Source organism: Tympanuchus pallidicinctus, unplaced genomic scaffold, assembly GCF_026119805.1.
Source record: "Tympanuchus pallidicinctus isolate F22 unplaced genomic scaffold, pur_lepc_1.0 scaffold2, whole genome shotgun sequence".
In the NCBI taxonomy this organism is placed as follows: domain Eukaryota; kingdom Metazoa; phylum Chordata; class Aves; order Galliformes; family Phasianidae; genus Tympanuchus; species Tympanuchus pallidicinctus.
Window position 1 is genome coordinate 49,798,076 of NW_026294721.1, and position 23,695 is coordinate 49,821,770.

General features: G+C 40.8%; 1 protein-coding gene and 1 long non-coding RNA gene across 19 annotated transcripts in view; one reads left to right on the forward strand and one right to left on the reverse strand.

Moving 5' to 3' along the window:
* The window catches only part of TENM3 (teneurin transmembrane protein 3), a 696,676-nt gene that overhangs the window by 656,441 nt on the left and 16,540 nt on the right, over positions 1 to 23,695 (forward strand). For all 18 annotated transcript variants that reach the window (XM_052683284.1, XM_052683286.1, XM_052683287.1 and 15 more), the window contains 5 exons: positions 2,317 to 2,549; positions 3,026 to 3,180; positions 4,015 to 4,889; positions 21,866 to 22,041; positions 22,627 to 22,862. In XM_052683284.1, the coding sequence (XP_052539244.1) occupies positions 2,317 to 2,549; positions 3,026 to 3,180; positions 4,015 to 4,889; positions 21,866 to 22,041; positions 22,627 to 22,862 (1,675 nt within the window). The remainder of the gene's footprint in view (positions 1 to 2,316; positions 2,550 to 3,025; positions 3,181 to 4,014; positions 4,890 to 21,865; positions 22,042 to 22,626; positions 22,863 to 23,695) is intronic.
* On the reverse strand, positions 5,044 to 21,130 carry LOC128080740 (uncharacterized). The gene is made up of 3 exons (XR_008206866.1): positions 21,027 to 21,130; positions 19,830 to 19,943; positions 5,044 to 12,673 (listed from the first exon to the last, which is right to left on the reverse strand). It is a non-coding gene; the product is annotated as an uncharacterized LOC128080740 (long non-coding RNA).

Below are 23,695 nucleotides of genomic sequence, written 5' to 3' on the forward strand. Positions count from 1 at the left end.
ACATGCAATGTGCACACGTGTTTTGTGGTTGGGAAATGTGGTTTTCACTGGTCAATTACCCAGATCCTAAGAATGTGCCCTGCTCCGGGGAATTAGTGGTCATTTCCTTCCTCAGCTTTTAACCTTCCCTTGGAAAGAAACTTGAGGTTAAGGCTGCTGTCTTGTCTCAGAAGGAAACCATAAGGCATCTACTTAGGGCAAATTGAAGGGTTTACATTGATTCAATAATAGCACCCTATTCAGTTCCCAAACTTGGGGTTAGTTGGAGTTTTTTTGGATATACTGAGAAAATATCCTTAAAAGATCAGCTGTGTATTTTTCATATCAATATACACTAATGACTGGTAGTCGATCCTGCATGATCACGAGTTCATCTTGCATCCTGAATCACTGCATTGTTTCAGTTGGAATTACCTAAAACATGGCAACGTTTTCATACTTACAAACAGAGCAGCTTTAAAAATTCCTTTTAGATAGAAATGATTGTCAGGTGTAAATTATTGATCGATTTGATGACTCTTTATTCCAACAGCTGAAAAACACAATTCAGACAATGCCAACAGAGGTGAAGAAAAATACTTTAATTTAGATTTTAGTAGTATAAGAGAGGACTTTATTTTAAATTACAATGAAATAAAATGTAATTGCACACTTTGTGTTCTGCAGCATTGCTTATATTTGAAATGTCTGCAAAGTTTCTGGAAGACCAAAGTAATCGTACAAATGAGTGTAATTTAATTTGCAGCCTATGGAGGTATAAATAATTCGTACACTACACAGTGATTGTATAAATGATCTCTGCATAAATGAAGGTTCAGAAAACACCTTTAAGCTATTTGGTACGTTGGCAGAAACGGGTTTCTAGCAGACAGAAATTGGATGTAAGGCCACACTTAATCGCTTTCAGACATGCTGTATAACATCCAGCTCTGTAGCTGGGCTTTTTAAGAGGTGCTAATCACTGCGTATTTGATTTCATTAGTCTGCTTCACTTGACTTTTTCCTTCTGAACCAGCGTGTTAAAAGCCTTAAAACCAAAGCAAATCCTATTTATGCAACACATTCTTCTCTGTTTTTGTAATTGGATAGCTATAAAAATCTGTCCCCGCTAAAAGACAATTTGTTCGCAAGTTGTTCCTGTTGATCTCTTGTTGCGTTTTCCAAGTGGCAGTACATAAAAATGTGTTACATTAGCACAGTTATGTATTTACAAAACGGGAAGCAGGGCGTTCTGAGAACAGATGTTTGGATATCACCAGGATGGGGAGATGTGTTTCTGTGGCGCTTTTGCAAACATCAGAAGTGGAACTGACTGTTCTGACACTGATTCAATCCATTAGGAGAGCATCTGAGATTACCTCCTGTGTTTACATGACCTTATTTCAGTTCTTCGTGCCGTAAATTAGGTCAGGAATCCTAACTGCGGTGGGTTAAGTTTCTACATCATAATATATCAACCCAAAAGGTGCTCTCCAGGGTAGGTTTTTTCACCAGCAGGGGAGAAAAGGCAGTAATTCTCAATTATGTGGCACCAGTGGAGAGGCAAAATGTACGTTTCTGGGAAAATGGTTAGCAATATATATTTTCACTGTAATAAAGACCGAGTTGGCATAGTTAGTGGTTTTGTGCCAACATGTATGGCTATTTGAAATACAGCTCTGCGTTAAGGAGAACAGAAAAGCTGCGCTCAGTGTTCTGGTGGAAAAGATGACATTTCCTAATGTGTTAAATCATGCGTGTCACGTCTCTGAAGGCAGTGGATTAAACAAATACTTATGAAGGATGTCTTATCTTTCGCCTGTGAACTAATCATATGAACTCTGCCTTATCTGTTTATGAATTATATAAACTGTGCACCCCAGCAGCCTTATATAAATTATAATAAAACAGATAAGTTGATAAGAGCACAAAGTGTACACTAGGGTTGGGGTCACGCCGCAAAGTTTGAAACTGACTCATGGTTTTAAGCATGCAGAAATCTGGGGAGTTTTAAGGCTCCACTGTCTGGACATGGCCTGTTGTGGCAATGGGAGCCATCTCTAATTGGAGGGCACAGGACGTTCCTCTGAGCATCACAGACAGAATTGAAATTCTGTCCTAAAATGATGAGGAGTGTAGGCTGGACTGCCTACGACACAGGGAGGAAAGGAGAGCCAAGAAAAGCTTTGGGCCATGACCTGTGCTGAGTAAGCCCAGAGATCCAGCGTGGCTTTTAACTATTTATAGTATACTGCATATGAACTGAGGCCTTTTCTTCCTGGGGTGACATCAAAGCAATTAATTACAGCACACGCAATGTGTAATTCCTTTTTACAGCAACAACCCAGCTCACAGATACTACCTCGCTACTGACCCCGTGACGGGAGATTTGTACGTTTCCGACACAAACACACGCAGGATCTACCGGCCCAGGTCACTCGCGGGTGCCAAAGACCTGACGAAGAACGCTGAGGTGGTCGGAGGGACAGGGGAGCAGTGCCTGCCCTTTGATGAAGCACGGTGTGGTGATGGGGGCAAGGCGGTTGAGGCAACTCTCATGAGCCCTAAAGGTAAACAGGAAGGGCGCGATCATGCTTAATGCAGCAGCTGATTCAAAAATGTGGTTTTGAATAATTTCTTCCAATGGGAAAGACTGCTAGGAAGAGAGGTGCCAGAGAGCCAGGTTGATTTCATAGTCAATATTTGTCTTTTATGATTACTGAATGTTTTGAAATACTCATTTAGATTATGTGTTTGGCAAACAGTGGTGAAGTTTTAAAATCAGTGTTGCATGTGGTGCCACTTAACAGGTTTTCCAGGTTACCTTACATGCTCTCCAATGAACAGCAAGCGCAGTCAGCAGTACAGATTTCGTACTGAACGTTGCTTTGTTATGCAGAGTGAGTTTATGAGTTGGTTTACTACCCGTTGCCTAAGAACATCTTTTCTGCCCTAAATTTCCACTCTTTACATCCCATTTATGCCCTTAGTTACTGATATTTTAACAGCTGGTACAATAAACTAATTTTAATTCTCTTCACTGAAGGAATAGCAATTGACAAGAATGGATTAATATACTTTGTTGATGGGACCATGATCAGAAAAGTGGATCAAAATGGAATAATATCCACATTGCTTGGCTCCAATGACCTGACCTCAGCACGACCTCTGACCTGTGATACCAGCATGCACATCAGCCAGGTAAGTGGGAACTCATTTGGAGAGCTGAACTGGGGCTGCAGGTGCAAATGCAGCTTTCTTTGACCTTAAAATAAAACTGGGTGGAGTTTATAACAACTGGTTGAGAGCAGAATTTGTGGAGAAAGAAACCTTAGAGTAGCAGTGTGTTCTCTTAGCTATAAATGCTGCTGTATTCAATTTTTCTGCCCATAAAGTTCAGTTTAGTTTAGAACAGCAAAACCATCAGCAGGAAGCATTAAGTCTAGTAGTAAATACTGGAAGAATGGCAGATATGTTACAACTCTATTGTCACATTGATGCTTTCTGAATTACTAGCATCCTTAGCCCACTGGAGTGAATGAGACAATACATACAGTGGAGTATGGTGGGTTTTTTTGTTCTCCACAAGTTTATGTAGGTAAGAAGGGATGTCACTAGTGCTGTGTTTAAAAATGGAGTACAGTACCGTGTTTCAGACTGGAAGGCAGTAAGTTATGTTTGCTATGCGAGAATAAAAAACGAGTGCTGCCTATGAAGACTCGACTTTGATATCTATCTCGATTTTTATTTATGCACTGCTGATACAGAAAAGTATAACATTTACTGGAGGGGAAATTTGACCCGTGTTAGAGTTCCAACACTGCTGTTCTTTCAATAAAATAGGTATCCTGACATCTCTCCCTTTGCTCCCTTGAAAATCTTTCATTTGCTGCACGTATTTTTATATAAGAATTCTCATCTGCATTGCTTACAGCAAACAAAAAATATCTTCACGGTATTATCTTAAGCTGAAGGTGAATTTGTTTCATTTCATCCGCACTGGTTAACTGTAATGAACCATTTCTCTCCTTTAAGGTTCGTCTGGAATGGCCGACAGATTTAGCCATCAACCCAATGGATAACTCCATTTACGTTCTGGACAACAACGTCGTTTTGCAGATCACTGAAAACCGGCAGGTGCGCATTGCTGCGGGGAGGCCCATGCACTGCCAGGTTCCCGGAGTGGAGTACACGGTGGGCAAGCATGCGGTGCAGACCACGCTGGAGTCAGCAACTGCCATTGCTGTGTCTTACAGTGGGGTACTGTACATTACGGAAACGGACGAGAAAAAGATTAACAGGATAAGGCAGGTTACAACCGATGGAGAGATCTCATTAGTTGCTGGGATACCTTCAGAGTGTGACTGCAAAAACGATGTCAACTGTGACTGTTACCAGAGCGGAGATGGCTATGCTAAGGATGCCAAACTTAATGCCCCCTCCTCCTTAGCTGTGTCTCCAGACGGCACGCTGTACATTGCTGATCTTGGCAACATTAGGATACGGGCTGTGTCAAAGAACAGACCCTTACTGAATTCGATGAACTTTTATGAAGTTGCTTCTCCAACCGATCAAGAGCTTTATATCTTCGATGTCAATGGTACTCACCAGTACACTGTGAGTTTAGTCACCGGAGACTATCTGTACAATTTTAGCTACAGTAATGACAATGACATTACCTCAGTCACGGACAGCAATGGGAACACTCTGCGTATCAGGCGGGATCCCAACCGGATGCCAGTGAGAGTGGTCTCCCCCGATAACCAAGTCATCTGGCTGACGATAGGCACGAATGGGTGTTTGAAAAGCATGACTGCACAAGGACAGGAGCTTGTTTTATTTACCTACCATGGCAACAGTGGACTTCTGGCAACTAAAAGCGATGAAACAGGATGGACCACTTTTTTTGAGTAAGTACATAAAATAAAGCCCCATGCTTTATAGTTCTATTGAGCTCTACAGTACCACTGCAATACTGCTGGGGACTGGTGAGGTAACTGTAACGATAAAGTTTGGTAACAAAATGCAGCAGGGAGACGCTTTCAGTTTCCCAGCCTGTCTAAATCTGTCTTACTCTAAGGATTGGGTCTGCATAATTTTAAATTCATTATCTCCAATTTCAGTTTTATACATTAGAATAATTGTGAGACAACATCTCACTCTTGTCAACAAAGCTGTAATTCAGACAACCATGATTCTGTAGATTTGCATCAAGAACTAAATTTCCATCCCTTTAGCTCATTAGATTGACACTGTTCTGCAGCAAATACTGACAAGAAATCTGCTTCACTGCCGAATATTTTTTCTTCAATTCTCTTAAAGCAACAGCACGCCTTGTGGTCTTTTACCCAGAAAAAAACTGAGTGCGGGCTTTTATTTTTGAAGTTGTGAAAGGTTGTGTTTCATGGAGCAGCAAATATCTGAGAAATGTGAGCCTTGGGGGGAAGTGTCATTCTTGTAGGAAAAAAGGAGGACAAGGAGACCACCAGCAGTGTATGGTATGCTAACAGTGAGAGATACTAGACTTGTAATTTTTCCAGCCTTGAAAAAATTCTTACGTTAACTGTTTTGCCCCATGTGACAGTCATTAAGGCCAACGCCTGTTTGCAACAGCCAGATTAGCAAAAAGTTTTACAGAATCCTCAGATGTATCAAAAGAGGAAGGTTGTGACAATGGATAATGTAGTAGAACCTGACAACTAGATATTGGCATTATAGGCAGCTTCATCCTCAAATGAATTGGACTACCAACTAATACACCCAACAAAACAAAAATACAGCTTAAAATGCAATTTATTTCAGAAAAGACAGATATAAAATTAACAGACCTTTTTCAGTCATCTGTCAATTGGAAAATACATGTATACTTAAATCACCTGAAAGACAGATGCTAAGGTTGGATAAAAATGTGCCTATGAAGACGCAGAGTTAGTATGATAAGTAAAAGTGTTCGAGGGCCCTCCATTGAAGTACTTGGGATTACAAAGGGCATCATGAAAATCCTTTTTTTTTTCTTTTTTTCTCCCTTCTTTTCTTCTATCTTTTAGATGAAATGCAGTAGCAACTGCTGCCAAGGTCAGGGCCAAAAAAAAAGCTTTCAATTCAACACGCATGATAAAGAAAATAAAGTGCTGGTGTCAGGCAGTGGCAGCAAAGCCAAACATCTGTGTTCTGAGATAACTTCACATTTCTGTCAGTGTACATTTGGCTGAGGCAGTGTGCGGGAAGGCTCTGAGCACTTGTATCTACTCTCCAACCTTTACATGTGCCCATCAGAGACACGAGAGCAGCAGGTGTTGCTTCACTGCATATTGTGTCCTGAAGCGGAGACACGGCTAGAAATGCTGATGCCTACCAGAGACAGCAGGTGGAATGGCATCGCTGCCAGTTTTAAGGTATTCTTACAGTAATCTGTAAACTGGCAGGGCTTGGGGAGTGGGCACGTTACCAAAGCATTAGTTCACGCCTGTAATATTTAATGGTGCATTTGTGCATGACTGCACATTTTTTTAGGTCCTGGCAGGAGGACACAGAAGCACAGTGAGGATACACAGGAATGAAAGGCCATTCAGTGGGGAGGGCACATGTTCGGTTCTGCAAGTTACCTGTGCCCTACACGCTCAGAGACCAAAGCACAGCTTTGGATGGGCTGTGAATACTCCTCCATTTCCACAGAGTACATCAAGTGTTTCACTGTGATACACAGAAACCACCTGTTTCCAGTATGCGAGTTTGGAAAGGCAGGGGGTTTGGGGACAGTGAAGTCTCTTACTGAAATTAAGGCATCTGTTGGGTACAGCAGGCACTTCAGATCATGCTGGTGTGCATACTGGATAATTGAGGAGCCAGAGTTCTAATCAGGGCAATAATTTCTCACCATGAGTGTGTGCTTTTTGTGTGCCTACAGTAGTGTACTGCTGATGGCCCCTGAATGTACCTTAATGGCATCAGCAAGATTGCAAAAGGAGTAGATTTTATGTTCACTAGTAAATGTTTTATAGGTCTGTATTTTTCATCACAAGAAGAACTTAGGGTTCTGCATGTCAAGAAATACATAGTTACTTATGGAGTCTCTAAGCAGCCATCTTTCACATCTGATCTGCTTTCATTTAGACTTCCTAGTCGGCATTAGGTCTGTCCAGCTGGCTTATGCAGAGCCCAAAGGGCAGACTGTTCCCCTCAGAAAGTATCGGTATCATTTCCAAACTGCTGCTTATGTACTTCCTAAATATCTCAGACCACAGTCTCACTGGAAGACCCAAGCCAAAATAATTACGGCGAGAGCTAAGCAGTTCCTCTCACCCCAAATCTGAGGCTGTATGAGGCTTTTGCAGAAGATATTAATCTCCTCCTCGTATCTGTGGCAAATTAAAATTCTGTTTAATCGCAACGAGGAAGATTCAGATTAGACACTTGCAGAAACTTGGTGGTGAAGGCAGAGGAGCCCTGGGGCGGACAGAAGTGACCCCTTACCCTGTGCAGGCTGCCCTTAAGAGCAGATTAGACATCTTTGAGGACTAACTTAAGAAGAACAGATCCTGCCTTGGGGTAGGGGCTGTATCATCTGACCTCTCAAGGTCCCTTGCAGTCATGTTTTCTGTGATGCTCCATACAAGTTAATACCAAAAATAAAAAGTAGTGCTGATTATGTAAAGCCACAGGGAATAAGTGGGGAAAAAAAAGTTATTTTTCTTGCCAGAGCAGCACTCTTGAAAACATCCATCAGGCATCGCAGCTGCTTTTTTGCTTTTTGGGTTGTTTTGTTTTGGTTTTTTTTCTGACATAAAATCCCCATACACTAAATTTATGTCTGTGTACTTCCCTTTTGAAGAAAAAGCAGATATAAGCATGCCCATTCTGACATCTCTTATTCTAGGATCAACAAACATTGTTTTGACTTTGCTTTTCAGTGCTGATGATTTGTAATAGTAAGTCTGACATCGGCAGCCCTTCCAGAGCCTTCTGCAACCACTGCCAAAATGGAAACTAGGCTTATTGCATCAGGGCTTGCATTGGGGTGACACAGTGCACTTGTGTGCATGCGTCTCAGTCCCAGCTTTTGCATATTCATGTTGGTAGGTAGCGTGGGCTAAAATGTATGCAGCTGAACACTTCTCTGCTGAATTAAGTGAACTCCTGGTAAAACAGTAAGGTTTCCCTAGGATGCCTGGCTAGGAATAAGAAATTAGAAGAAGAAATCTTTCTGACTTTCTTATTCTATTTTAGTAACAGCAAAATATTTCAGTTTCATTGCTGGAGACATTTTCTTTTTATATAGTAATTTATGTATTTTATATACTTTATTCACTCTATGTTATTACTCAGCTTCTCAAAATATTTTGAGGAGGTAACAAAGCTTATATTCCGTGGTGAATTTAGACTTTCTTCCAACTCTGAGGCAAATCTTCTGAACTGTCAGAGCATGGAATGGAGGTGGCATTTTTCAGCTCTCACCGTGTTTCACCATTTGGTGGTCCTGCACCTGTTTGAATGGCAGAAGTTACAGTGGTGTAAAAATACTGCATTTCTTGTGATAAAAAAATCTGTTTTTTAAGCCAATCCAGTAATAGTTTTGCCATCTCCTGTCTTGTGCAAATGTGTTGTACAATTGCAGCATGGATTCAACTGAGTTCTTACTGGTATAGGAGTAGATTTAAGACAACTCTTTTATTGTTTTTTAGAACAACTTCTTAGTGAAAAGAAAGAATCTTGGAAGAAAAACACTCCATCCCAAAAATTGGCAATCACTTCCCTGGCATATATTAAAACATCTTTTCATGATTTTCTGTTAGGGCTTCTTTCTCTTCCCACAGACGAAGTCACACTAGTATCAGATCCAAAAGATTTTTTTTTTTTCACTTGATCTGGACACTAAATAATCTAGGTTTTATTTTATTTAGTCTCCACTTTGCCTAAGGGAAGGACTGACACAATGGCAATCTTTCTATTTTATATGCTCTTTTAAATGAAAATTGCAAGCACTTGTAATCAGAAGTGAATAACCAAAGGGCCCTGTGGTGCCCCTAGAGGGAGGCAAACCCACAGCCTGCACTCCTGGTCTCCTCAAATGCCCCGCCATGCCAGCTCTGGCCAGCCAGGCTTTCAGTTCAGCTGAAAATGCTTTAAAACCCCACTACTAACAGAGTGGCTGGTGATGCTTAAGAGGGCAAAGTATTCCAGAACAGGGATGTTAGATGGAAGTCTGCATTGTCAAGGCTGTGGTGTTTGTCTACGCTGTGTACCTGGCCCTCAGGTGTCTCCCCACTAAGGATGGTTTGGGACGGATCAAGATGACTGGAGCCACGGGGCATCTGCAGGCTGCGTTGTGCTGAGGTGAGCAGACTGATCAGTCCCAGAAACAATAGATGCTGCAGTTCCAGGCATTTGCATTCTTTTCTGACTTGTGCCTGGTGCCTCCATTTCCCTGCAAGGTGCAGACTGTATGGGATCGCCTTCGGCTTTCTCTCACCCCTGTAGTTAATCTGAGATAACTTTGTTCCCTATACGGTGTGTTATTTCCAGTAGCTGCTGATCATTATCTCCTTCCTGTGTTCTCCCCCATTCACATCACTCTCCTTTTGGGAGCAATGTCAGCAGGCAATAAATATCTGATCTGCACTAAGACGCCTCCTTCTCTTCCCTGCAATTTCACTCCCTTTTATCCATGTCTCTTTTTGCCTCCCCAGCCCTTCCTGTCCTACTAGGTTTCCAGATGTCCCTAGTTGGTATCTTGCTCCTTCCCGTGTCTCCTGTTATTTCTCTTAAGGCATTTGGCTTCTTCCCTGCCTCCCCCTTTCCCAGAGGTGCTTTTCTTCTCAATCCCCTCCTGTAACTCTTGACAGTCCATCCAATCCTTCCCCGGGCACTTCATGCCCTGAGCTCATTTGTCTTCTCATTCTTCTCCACCCTCTCTCGCTCAATTCTTGTCTCCCAGGGAATGCAACAGAAATCAAAGAGAGTGACATTAGCAAGCAGAGCTCTTACAAGTTTACTTTGCTCCCACAGTTAAATTAATGAGCTTTCCAGCCATTTTGGAAAGGTGATGAAATTGTGCAGAATGTGAAATTATCCTTACAATAATTTAACAGAGAAAATTGCAGGTGAAATCTATTTCCAGTGTGTGCTGCAGAGCATCATGCTTTACATATTACGCTTTTATTAACAATGCATTCAGTGCTGTGGTTTCCTTAAAACTTTGTGATTCAGACCAAGACACTGCCTCTGGCGTGGACTTGTTTAGTTTCTCCACGTACCAGACACATCATCTGTAACTGTCTGCATTAGGCAACAGGGAGCTGATGATATTTTGCAGTTTTTCTCTTGCTTCATCTTAATGGATTTCTTGTGGAGTCTGATTTGGAAATACTGAGATTTGGCCTGTAAAAAATCTAAAGAACTTCTACTGGGAGATTTAATTTAGAGAAAAGCAAATATTTAATCTTGATCAGATACAAATTATCTTCCAGTTAGTGTCAGATCAGTTGCTGCTTTATTACATATTGGGATGTCTGCAATTCACGTTGCAATTTTAGCATTTGTGTATGATTTCCTTTCAATTTGTGGGTGTTCATTTGTTTCTATTTGTGTTCATTTTTCTATCACATTTGTGTTTCAGTACTTTGAGTATCTAAAAAATGACTAATGTCTATTTCTTGCAATTTTTGGGCTTTCATTCAAATTTGGTTTTGTTTTCTTACAAATACCAGGACTCTGTACAAAAATTGCAATCTTTTCCTTTTTTTCATCTACTCTAAACAGTATTCTCTGAATGTCTTTGGTTTCATAGCACTCTAGATATTATTCTCTCTTTTACCATCAACAGCCTTCTGTACCTTTTGCTTTTACTGTTGCAGCTTCTTGCTTCATCTGTCTACAGTGTAGTAGCTATGAAGTAAGTAACCATATTCTTAAATTAGATGAGTTTGTTCACATGATTTTCAAATTCCTGCACTGACTTTTGTAGCATTCTCGTGAGCCCCTGCGTGCAAACCATGTCTTAGGTAAGACACCAAGTAAGCGTGGTGTCTCATCATTCAATATTTTATTTACTCAAGCAACTTAATGCTCATTCTCTTCATTCTTAATACTTTCTTAAGTTTTTTGGGGGGGATATTTTTTTATATCCAGTCCTTGTGCACATGTTTCTTTATCCACACTGCCTATCCAAATCCAGTGTACATTATGCATATTTCCCTCTTAAAGTACACTTCAGGGACTGTCTGGTTCTCTGTTAATCAAAACTTGGTGTTTCTCTCCCTCTCAACATGGCACAAATTGAAACTCCTGTAGGCAAAACCTCTCTCACTCTTACACAGACCCATGGACACAAGGCTGGCCAAGAAGCCATTAGCATTTCCCTCTATCCAAACCCGCTAAATATTCCCTCTGTCCAAGAGAATTTATCAAGAAAAATATCTAGCTGATGCATTCAATTTGTGTGTGGTCACAGCAAGTTGAAGAACACTGCATGTTGTAAACCTTCCCATCGATGACACAGACACATAACTGTGTTCATGCAGCATGCCATTTCTGAGGAGATCTTATGACAGTTGTGCTTGCTGTCCGTACTCACCATACTCCTTCTTTAGATAAAACTGTTAAGAAGCTTTTCTGATTTCTTACACATCCTTTTGATGAGAATAGATGTCATGGTCTCACAGTTTCCTTATCTGTAACATAACTCAGTTCCACAGTAAATTTTGTAATTCCAATGCAGTATACTGTCATACAGTACAGTAGGGCCATGCTGTCAGTGTTGCACGCCACATTGCTGCTTCAGACTCATCCTACTAAATAGACTTTGAAAATCATCTATACCATCATATATCAACGTAAAATTTTTCATTGCACTTGTCCCCTAATTGTTCTGATATCAGTAGTAGAACTGCTCTACCCTTTTGTTGAATATTTGCTATTCCTTGTCCTTAAAACTAGGCTAAGTTATAAAAGTAGAACTGAGAAAGTACTGAATAGGTAATATTATCAAAATAGCAACCCTGAGGAGACATATCAACATCATTACATCTTACATGTATGAGGAAGAGTGGAGAAGCTTTGATTTCTGCCAAGAAAATCAACATATGATGTCTCTGTGGTTTTGGAAAGCACTTAGAAGAATAGTACAGCAAAAAAAACCCACACAGTATTGTTCTTATTAATGACATAAATGCCCTGAATTGTCAATCCAATCAACTCTGATTACACTTCTGAAAGTATCCATTTTGCTTCTGGCTTTATCAAGAATATAATACCATTTGTTCAGTTATCCTCATGCTAATATTCTTATCCCATGTTCGCTTTCTATGTCAAATAAAAATCAGTGAGGCTACAGCCAAGCTTCCCATCTCTCCTCTACGCTCACTTCACTGGAAGCCAGTGCACTGAGTGGTGAAAGGCAGTTGCAGACCTCATGTCAACAGCACTTTTCAGTCACGCTGTATTCAAGTCCTCTTGTTCAAGCCTCATCTGTCATCATTTCTTTCCCCAGGCACTGCTTTTTTAATGCAAAGCACCATTCCCCTGAAATACCTGTCTCTGAGGGAAGTCATTTTGGATTAGGTGGTAAAGATGGTCAGTTTTACTGAAGATTTGGTCAGCCATTATGCCATTATGTTGTTTTGGTCTTTGTCCATTTTTTCCAATTCCTCTGTGCTTTGCATCCATCTGCCTTTCACATATCTCCTTTGTGGGTCTCCTACAGGAAAACAGAGAGCAATTTTTTAGGCTTTTGTAACCTATTTTTCAAAGGAGGCTGTATTTCCAAAGCCATAGGCTTATACCTGTCAGTAATCAGTGCTGAATTTATTAGTGCGAATTTAACATTTATTAACTTGAATTAACTCTAACTTACTAATCCAATGAAGTTGCTGCAGTTAACATGGAAATTGATAATTTGGGTAGAAGGGCATGTCCTCAGTGAGGCCACACTGATGAGCTTCTTTGGGAGTCCTACCCAATTTTCTCCAAGGATGGGGCAGTTCTGAAGTCTGCACTGCATGGGTCTGACTCAACACCCAAGGAACAAGAGTGCTATTCAAAATTAAGCACAGAACCTGCATCTAGCAATATTTTTTACTATCTGGGCAATCTGCTGTCCTAAAAAAAAATACATACCTGTATAATTCTGATTTCCTTTTGCTAAATATTCAAACAATGTAACTTATTAAGTTCATTATGTCCAAGTTGGTTATTGCGGCTCTGTAAAAACACTGATAATTTTTACCGTAAAAGAGGAGGAAAAAGGCAGCAGTGTAACTTATTTGTAAACAAAATGTCTGACTGAGGAGACTTGCCTCTTTTTGCATGGAAGGCCTCAGCTCTGATACTGTAAGCAGACCTTAGAGCAAGGGCCAATCTGTCATACAAAGTGCATACACACCAACTTTTCTTCTGTTTGACAGGCTATATTCCTGTATTTATATCAGCAGGGCGCACTGTTTATCTGCACAGTGATGGATGGCGTAGGGAAGAGGGGAGGAAGCAGCCTCAGGGAGCCCTGAGATCAAAGCTGCCATGCACAGGGAGCTGCTGAAGGGTGGGTGCTCACCCCGCACACTCGGCAAAAACATGAGCCCAGACCCTGTGGGCTGATGGGGGGTGAGTTCCCATTAGAGGGAAGTGGAAAGGCAAGGGATGAGGGTTGAGGTCTTATAGATAAAAGCCTGGCTGTGGGTCTGTGCTGCCTGCCTGCTGTAATGTAGTCTCATCCTCATACAAACAATCCTGATACTATTGACCTTGAATCAGCTGCATTCCGTTAAAAAATGTCACAAGTGTTCAAAAGGGGTGAGGAGCAACCACAACTTCAGGAAGCTGCTCTATCCCCAGGTAATGCCTCTAAGTTCAGTCACACCACCTGTGCCCAGCTGCTCCCAGTGCACCCCTTCCCCCTCAGCATACACTAGTCATTCTGACTGCTTCTCAGAGAGCCAGCATCCCTCACACAACCTATTTACCCAGCCTCTTGTGTGTGTAAGTACTGTGTCAGAAATGAGATGGGAGTCCTTAAAAGGATATAGAAAGCAGGTGTTTATCACAGCAAACAGTGCAGTGCTAGAAGACTGCAACGTCGCAGTCTCATGCAAGTTCCAAATAAAAAGGCTTGGCATTCTTCTGGCAAAAAGTAAAGATGAAGTCACAATAAACTCATGTATTGCTTCATTCACTGCAAAACACTGTTCCCCCAAAACACCCATCTGGGAGTCATTTTGGATTAGGCTGTCCAATGGTCATCCTAGGGAAGTGCAGGGGAACTCATGCTTGTTCTCATTGTTGTGTGATGAAGTGGAAAATGAGCATCTTGATCTGGAGGGGAGAGAGCTATGGGGGGGGAGGAAGGGGGAGAAAGGTGCTGGTTCTTTGCTTGGAGCTCCTTTCCAACAGACATTTTCTGCAGTGATTGTGGTTTTAGAGTGTGCCTGTTGTTTTGCAGATGACTTACAGCTGTCAAGAATTTAGATGAATTCTTTGCATGTCTAGTATACTGAATGCTTGTTTACAGAAAAGACTGAAAATTTTAAAGTTATGACAAAATAGAAACACAAAAAAGCCTCAAATGCTGCAGTAATTATGGGAGAAGGGGAAAAGAAAAATTGCCAATCACTTTCAAGCTCAGGTAATTTCTTCATTAAACACGGGCTGAAACATTCATAATGACCAGCCTGTTGAGATAAAAAACCATCACCTGAATTATGTAACAAACAGTTGGATCAGACTATCCCAAATGAAACTGGGATGAAGACTGGGAAGCAGCAATGAGACAAAGGGACAGAAGGTGACCATCTGCTCAAATTTAGGTTTGAACTTTCTGATACTTTGTTGATATAGAGAGGACAGAGAAATTTAGCTGATACTTAACAGACTTTTAATGCCTTTCCAGCCTCTGTATGTTATGAGTTTGTATTTTCTGTCCAAATTCCATTTTAAAATCAAGTTGTAACAGATAAGTTCCTGTCCAGAGTTGAATTTCAGGCTGCATTTTACTTCAGGTCCTTTAAAGCACCACTCCAAGACCTATTTTCTGTGATTTTTATTTAGCTGTATTTTGTTTGAGATCAGCTCCATCTCACTCCTCCTGTGCTTGAGATGGGATATGGAGAAGGTTGAGAGGGGAGGGTGAAAGAAAGGAGGGGTAGGGCAGCAAGATAAAGGAGGATGTTTTTCACATACTTACAGTTCTGTAAGATTGGTAAGAATACTGATTTATTTTTTTCTTGTGCTTAACAACTTTCCAAGCAAGAACAAAAGAAAAATGCCACCAGTATCAGACAATAGTTTTTAAAAAATCAAGCTGCTTGTCATAACTTACAAGCCTACGTACATACATCAAATTGTCATTTTTGACATATTTGTTCCCTTCTTGCTATGTTTAAAAAAAAAAAAGGAATGTTAGAAAGACATACAGCTATCTCATTGTTTATGGTTCCATTGGAAAAAAAAATATCTACTTAATACTTACTTAAAAGTAAGTTATAGTTTAATATTTTGAGTTACCGGATACATTTATATTATGAGTTAACAAGTAAGCTGTTACACCTTTTAAGTTCAAATACACATTGTGCAAATAAAAGAATCTGTACATACGGTACTTCAATTAATATTATTTTAAGAAGGCAGATTATAAATGAGTAGTTGTGGATCAACTGATGTATGTATATCAGTAAGTCTATAAATTTAAAAAAAAAAGGCAAAATTGTTTGTTTATCCATGCATGTGTAGATTATTTTGTTTGTTCATTCTTAGCAGGATTATTCAGTCACTCTTCAGATAAATAAAAGGCAAAAATGCATATCAAAATTGGGAAAGCAAGTCAGAAATGGAGCTAAAGGGGAAAATTATAATGTTATAATGTTGAAGGTGAGGGTCTTTGCCTCTCTTCTGACAGTAATGGTTAAAGATGGTTGGAACAGATCCAGTAAGTTATTGTGCTCCGTTTTTTTACAGTGAAGGACAGGAGACTTCCAGACCAGCAATGAAATGACAGAGAAACGAATTATATACAGACTGTGCTTTTGTTTCCTCTTCATCAGTTAGGATGACCATTTTGTCACTGGTTAAGCAAGGCAGTGATAACCAATCCAGGTGACTTAGGGTGGCTTCTCTTTTCTGCTGTTTTCAAACTGTGAACTAACTTTTTGGAGGAACAACATTTGAAGTATGTTATGAAAGGCTAGATACAACTGAAAGAAGGGATTTGCAAAATGAGAAACATTATTTAACAGTCCTTATTCTAAATGTGAACTTAATGGCCTCAACAAGCTCAATGAGGCATTTCATCACCAGGTTAGGGTAGATCTTCAGTATGGATCAACACAGTGATTATACATCTAAACAAACCCCACACCACACTGCTCTGTGGAAAGTGAACTTTAAACTTCCTGTGTTCACCCACCAGTAAGCAGCAAGTTGATATTAAAGCCTTCCTACAAACACCTTGAAACAAGTAGGGTAATGTTCTGTGAAATTTCTAACAACTCTTGGTAATTCAAGATGCACAGAGGAAATGCCTGGCGTATGCTGAGTGAGTGTGTAACAGTACTTTTCATTCCACCGTCAAAATTATACATGTCTGCATTATGAAATGCATTCATGCCTCATTTCTCTAATACTGTATCCCAATTAAGAGTGTAATTCATAACCAGCCTTTATTGAAATACATGACATACATTTGCACGTATGTCTTGTTATCTGAAACGTGCAGAAACCAACATGCCTTGCTCTTTTACCTGACATGTTTACAACAACAGAAAAAAAAATATATTTTGTTACAGGAATATGCTACAGAGGTCTCTGGAAAAAACAGCATCAGTCATAACTTAGCTATTGGCTTTAGCAGCAACCTTTACTATACACCTCATTTCTGTAGTTCCCTATTTTATGTTGAAGTAACTTCCAATATAGAACATTAATAATGCTCTGTAAGTTGGGGTTAAGCTAAATGTGCTCCAAACTAAGAAGCACCTCACATGAAAAACAGGACAGAAATAAAGAAAGTAGGACATTTCCATCTGTGACAAGGATTACCAGGAAGTTATCACTGCAAAATGAAAAGTGTCCTACATAGACTAAAACAGAAAAATGGTCTAGGACAGAATGTAATTAAAACTAAAGAAGATGAACAATGGAAGAGAGATCTCTAGCAGGTAAAGAGCAAGAGGTCAAGAATCTGGGAAGCTGATAATATGGGATGGCGTGCATCCCAGGGTCCTCAAGGAGCTGGCTGAGGTGGTTGCCGAGCCGCTCTCCATCATATTTGAGAAGTCGTGGCTGTCAGGTGAGGTCCCGGATGACTGGAGGAAGGGTCACGTCACTCCCATATACAAGAAGGGGAGCAGGGAGGACCCGGGGAACTACAGGCCGGTGAGTCTCACCTCCGTGCCTGGGAAGATCATGGAACAGATCCTCCTGGACAACATGCTCGATCACATAAAGAATGAGCATGTGATCCGAGACAGCCAGCACGGCTTCACCAAGGGAAGGTCATGCCTGACTAATCTTGTGGCCTTCTATGATGGAGTGACGGCATTGGTGGACCAAGGGAAGGCGACCGATGTCATTTACCTGGACCTGAGCAAGGCCTTTGACATGGTCCCCCACCACATCCTCATCTCCAAATTGGAGGGAAGTGGATTTGATGGGTGGACGACCCGATGGATAAGCAATTGGTTGAAAGGCCGCAGACAGAGGGTGGTGGTCAATGGCTCTATGTCCAGGTGGAGGCCGGTAACAAGTGGTGTCCCCCAAGGGTCTGTCTTGGGACCGGTGCTCTTTAACATCTTTATTAATGACATCGATGAGGGAATTGAGTGCACCCTCAGCAAGTTTGCTGACGACACCAAGCTGAGTGGTGCGGTTGATACGGAGGAAGGAAGGGATGCCATTCAGAGGGACCTCGACAGGCTTGAGGGCTGGGCTCGGGTGAACCTAATGAGGTTCAACACGGCAAAGTGCAAGGTTTTGCATTTGGGCCGGAAGAACCCCAGGCACCCGTACAGGCTGGGAGGAGTGGTCCTTGAGAGCAGCTCGGCAGAGAAGGACCTCGGGGTCCTGATGGACGAGAGACTTAACATGAGCCAGCAGTGCGCTCTGGCAGCTCGAAAGGCAAATGGGATCCTGGGCTCCATCAGGAGAGGGGTGGTCAGCAGGGAGAGGGAGGTGATTGTCCCTCTCTACTCGGCTCTTGTGAGGCCCCACCTGGAGTACTGTGTCCAGGTGTGGAGCCCTCAGTACAAGAAAGACATAGAGATTTTGGAAAGGGTCCAGAGGAGGGCGACTAAGATGATCAGGGGGCTGGAGCACCTCCCCTATGAGGACAGGCTGAGGGAGTTGGGCTTGTTCAGCCTGGAGAAGAGAAGGCTGCGGGGTGACCTCATTGCAGCCTATCAATACCTGAAGGGAACCTACACCCAGGAGGGGAGTAAACTCTTCAGAAGGGCTGAGAACAGCAGGACTAGGGGAAATGGATCCAAGTTGAAGGAGGAAAGATTTAGGTTGGATGTTAGGGGGAAGTTCTTCACAAGGAGAGTAGTTAGGCCCTGGAACGGGCTGCCCAGGGAGGTTGTGGATGCCCCGTCCTTGGACGTGTTCAAGGCCAGGTTGGACGGGGTCCTGGGCAACCTGATCTGAATGTGTATGTTTGGTGGCCCTGCTAGGCAGGGGGGTTGGAACTACATGATCCTTGAGGTCCCTTCCAACCCAGGTGATTCTGTGATTCTGTGATTCTGTGATTCTGTGATAATTATTATCTCTGTGGATTTGTCACTGCAGAAGAGGAAAACTAGCCAGCAATGGCAGTTCATCCTAAGGAAGGAAACAAATTTGATCTAAAGGGAAATTCAGCAAGAGGTGATGCCCCTGTCCTTACTTCTGTCTTCTGAAGTTACCGGCCAGACAAAAAGATCATTGAGTTAATGAGTGAAATAGTGTTGGTAGGATTAAAACACATGAGGTAAACGAGTATGCAATTTTTGGTTTAGGTTCCTGAAAAGCTGATGTGCTGCCTTCTCTTGAGGAATGCAAGAGGTTGGTTGAATGGCTTTGCCATGGAGCCTCTCACAGGAGACAGGTCAGAGGGCTCAGCAGTAACGTGTACTTGAGTTGTGAAATGCCAAATATAGGTGCTTGCCCTATAGACTTTATGTCTCATTCCTTTTAGGGCAATTTCAATATTAGAACACTAGACAGATAAAAGAAATCTCTTGGTCTAAAACTGACAAACTTGGATGAATAAATTCACCTTGGCAGCCGAATGCAAGGATATTTGGATGTAATAAGAAAAATGGTATAGGAATGCCCAAAGGTATGAGTGATGTTGCTACGTTGAGCATTGATAAGGCTTTCATTGTCAGCAAAAAGATATCAAGTATAAAAGTAAGTTTAGTATTCAACGTGCTGTGAACAGCATGAAGGGCACACATTATAATCCATCACATAATGGAGTATATAGTAAGTTATAAAAAGACCTATTGCCTTTTTTCTGTTCCTGGCTATAAAAGTAGGAGAAATTCTGTTCTTACCTTTCACATCTCACTCATGTTTTTTTCCTGCATTTGGATGCCTGGATCAAGCAATCACAACTGTTTAGATTCTTTTCACTTTCAGGACATGTTTTTAAGAACATGAATGAGTAGCATGAATTTCTGTTGATCTTTGAGCTCTCCCCCTCTGCAATAATATTAGCTGCAATAATAATTATTATAATATTAGCAATAATAATATGCTGTAGTGAAGCCATACACTACTGAAAGCTACTGATGCATATTGTTTTTCAATGCAAGTGCTGAACTGAGAAATATAACTTCTCATAAATACTGTGATTCAAAGGGCGAAAAGTTCTCACAGAAAAATCTTACCTTTTATGGCTTTAGGAAGCATTGGTCAAAACAAAAACTGGCACTTGGCTCCTAGAATCAAAGGATGCAAGTAGTTCCCAACAAGATAACTTGATAGTATTTTCAGGCATTCCTCTGTAAAGTGGAAAACAGAAAAGGACACTAATTGGAGAATGTATATTCCCCTGGGAGTTAAAGAGGGAAGTTGTGTGTGAAAAAAAAAAATTATGGAACCAAAGGTCATTAATGGGTTTGCAGTCAAATTTGCGCTCAAGGAATGTTGGTATGTTTGTTTTAGTTTCTTGCATACACGCAGTATTTCTGCTTGCCAAGTCTTGTACGTGAAAGAGAGCCAAAATTAGGGATAGAAACACCCTGGAAAAAAGAAAAAAACAAAAAGGAAACTTTTATCTTGAAATATACTTAACTTCAAGAAACAAGTTTTCCCACTTGATTTCCCTGGCTTGCAGAAGGGTTTCTGATTTTCAAACATTCTTTTCTTTTCCCTGTTGCTAAGTGAAAGTCTCTCATAAACAAAGGAAATCAACTGTGTTAAAAGGATGAAAATGACTGTGTGCAAAAAGCTGTCATCTACAGAGTAAGCAAACTGGAAAAAAAAAATTCTTAACCTAATCCTTTCAGTTACAGCAATCCGTTCAGTGCTCATGATATTCAGAGAAAGTAAGCGTACTGTGGGTTAAAACCATTTGGAATTAATTCTCCCCATTTAAAAATGAGTTTCTGTAGCCTCAGTGATATGCTTGGAGTTTTGGGGATTTTTTTGAGGGGTTTCTCTTTCAAAGGGAGCAATTTTGATAATAATTGTAAATATGAAGTTCCTAGCACATGTTGTGGATCTGCAGGGTTGTGTTATAAGGGCTTTGGGAGACTAAAGCTTCCTTTAGCTTCCTCCTACGTAGTTGTGGTATGGATGGGCAGCTACAGACAGCAAATAGGTCTTAGGTGGGTTGAATCACCCTTTAGATGTTTTTCTCTGTTGCAGATACAGAGAGACTATACTTGTGAACTCGGAGCCTCCGTAGAACACCTAATCTGATGAATCTAGGCTGTCACACTGGAGGAGCTAATCTCAAAGGCAGTTGTGTGACCTGAAGCTTACACAATGCCTTGCCTCTGAACTCTAAGACTGCAATGGTTTTGAGCATGCTCTTGGTCTGGTGTTTGAAAAACCTGATGGAAGTATGCCATCACACTTACTTGAATGTCAGAAAGTGCAGTACTTCTGATGGGATCACTTCCTTCGTCTTGTTTGTCGCATACACAGAGCTGTGCATATCTTATCTGTGGTATTAATAGCTGGAGTACACCTAACAAACACAGCACATGAAAAGATATGCTTCAGAAGTCCTAAGTCTATTTCACTAAATGGCATTGTATCTACCTATTCATACATAAATGACTATATAGCTATTAGTTTAAAGAAATGTCAGCAAAGACAGAAAACACACCTCCTGCATGGTTTGTGCCACAGTTCTCAAGCTAATGAGTTGCATATGATATGATTTCCAGCTACAAACAAATAGCTTAAGTAGTAGAATAAATATTACCCAAGATCCTTTCTCTGAATAATACAAAGGATGTTAAGTGCTCAGGAATGGGAGTGCAAGTGCTCTGCCTACTCAGCAACTAAGAAGGGCCAAAGGAAAAGTGTGAGAATTCCTACAATAACAGCAAAAATCTATTCTGATCTTAGGGAGTGAGTGCAGAATGATACAGAATTTAGCACTGACTAATACACTCCCTTTGAAATGGTGTGTCAGTTGTGCAGCGGGATCTGGTCACACTTTGAAGAATAATATGTGGAGCTGAGGATCCATCTGTTTGCTCTTGCTGTCACCATTGAGGCTCCTATATGTTAAACAGTCTTTTCACTGCTTCCAAGCATGCTTGAAGGCTTTGCTGTGCCTATCCCATGCACAAAAATTAAATGTGCCTCAGCAATTCTGTGTAGCTGGTATTTTGATTCGTCTTACTTGTAAATGAAAACAATTTGTTCCATGCCATGTATCACTTAGGAACTTTTTTGTTTTTTTAAGCTACGATAGTGAGGGCCGTCTGACAAATGTTACATTCCCAACTGGAGTTGTCACTAACCTTCACGGGGAAATGGAAAGAGCCATTACAGTGGACATTGAATCATCCAGCAGAGAGGAGGATGTCAGCATCACTTCCAACTTATCATCAATTGATTCTTTCTACACCATGGTTCAAGGTACTGTATACAAAGGATTTCTCAGATACTGACCTGAAACCGAATTTCTTGTAGTACAAGCAGCTCAAATCAGAAGCTTTACAGGCCTAATGTTTGGAGGAGGAGGTGATACATAAAAAGATCTGTTCAGGGAAGGAAGGAGGTACAATAAAAGTGTAATGAAATGTTTCCTAATCAAATAACTTAAGTGAGATTTGGGCTTTAAAATAGTACATGAGATTCCAGCAGCCACATCCTAGCAAAAGTCAGTAGTCACAGCAGGCACAGGATGAGGCAAAAAATGTCTAATGAAGCAGCAGAGAATACATTTTGTGCCATACTCTAGAGGTGGGATTTTTCTTAAATGTTTAAGTGAATTTGAAGGTATGTCCCAAAGGCATTTGTGTTTTCCTGTGATATGTGTGTATACAATATGGATGTCGTCATCTCTCTCATCCTTGGGTTTTATTTCCAGTGTGTCTGTAGGTAAAGGTGTTATATGCATACAGTGTATAAGGAGTGCAGGACAAAGAAAGAATTAACACACATATGTGTGTTTCCGTTTGTTATTTGTTTGTTTGTTTTGGTTTTCTTTTGCATTTTCAGATCAGTTAAGAAACAGCTACCAGATTGGCTATGATGGCTCACTTAGAATCCTGTATGCCAGTGGCCTGGATTCTCACTACCAGACGGAGCCGCATGTCTTGGCTGGCACTGCCAATCCAACAGTGGCAAAGAGAAACATGACTCTGCCAGGGGAGAATGGGCAGAACCTGGTGGAGTGGCGATTTCGGAAGGAGCAAACCCAGGGAAAAGTCAACGTATTTGGCCGAAAGCTCAGGGTAAGCATGCAAACAGGCATGGGTAGTGTCTACTGCATTCTTACTTACAGGAAGATAAACACATTCTTGTAGATACTGCCATCCAGCAGCCACAGAATATTTACCATAGGTAAGCTTAGTGTTGATCTGGAAGTTGTTGCTTTTATTACTTTGTGTCTTCTTCCTTATTACTCTTTTCTGTAAAATCTACACTGGCTTTAGCCTGCAATGACTTGAAAAGAAAAAGGATAAAAAGATGATTTTTAGATTTGCCTTCACTTCTTATTTCCAGCGCTGAATTCACATACCTGATTTTAAATTGTTTTAAATTATTGTACCATAAGCCACCATGGGCCCAGAGTTTTCTTTCTTTGCAATTTTTAATAAAAGTTGTACTAATACTTATTTCTGGTAGAGAGAGTTCAACTGTGTGATTGTGAATGACATATTCCTCTAACATATGTCTTTACCATTTTGTTGGCATTTCTTCTTCCTATATAGTGAGTGAAATGTAAGTAGGAAGCAAACTGATTTATGACAGCCATTTGGTAAAGACAACATAGATTAAGCATTTGAAATAGAGTTGCCAGGAAACCATTTCAAGACTACATTGGAGGTCTGACATATTAAGACTGAACTCAATTGTTTAAAATAAGGCCTAAGCAGTATATCAGGTAAAGGTAAATAATTTCAAACCACTTGACTTCTAAGATAGTAACATGCTACTTTTAAATTTAAAATTTTTATATTTTCCTTTGGGAAGGAGAGAATGCTGTCATGCATCTTACATTTCTACTACTTGCCCTGAAAGAGTAATTGATTTTTCTCCAGGAAGGAAGGATGATTAGATACAA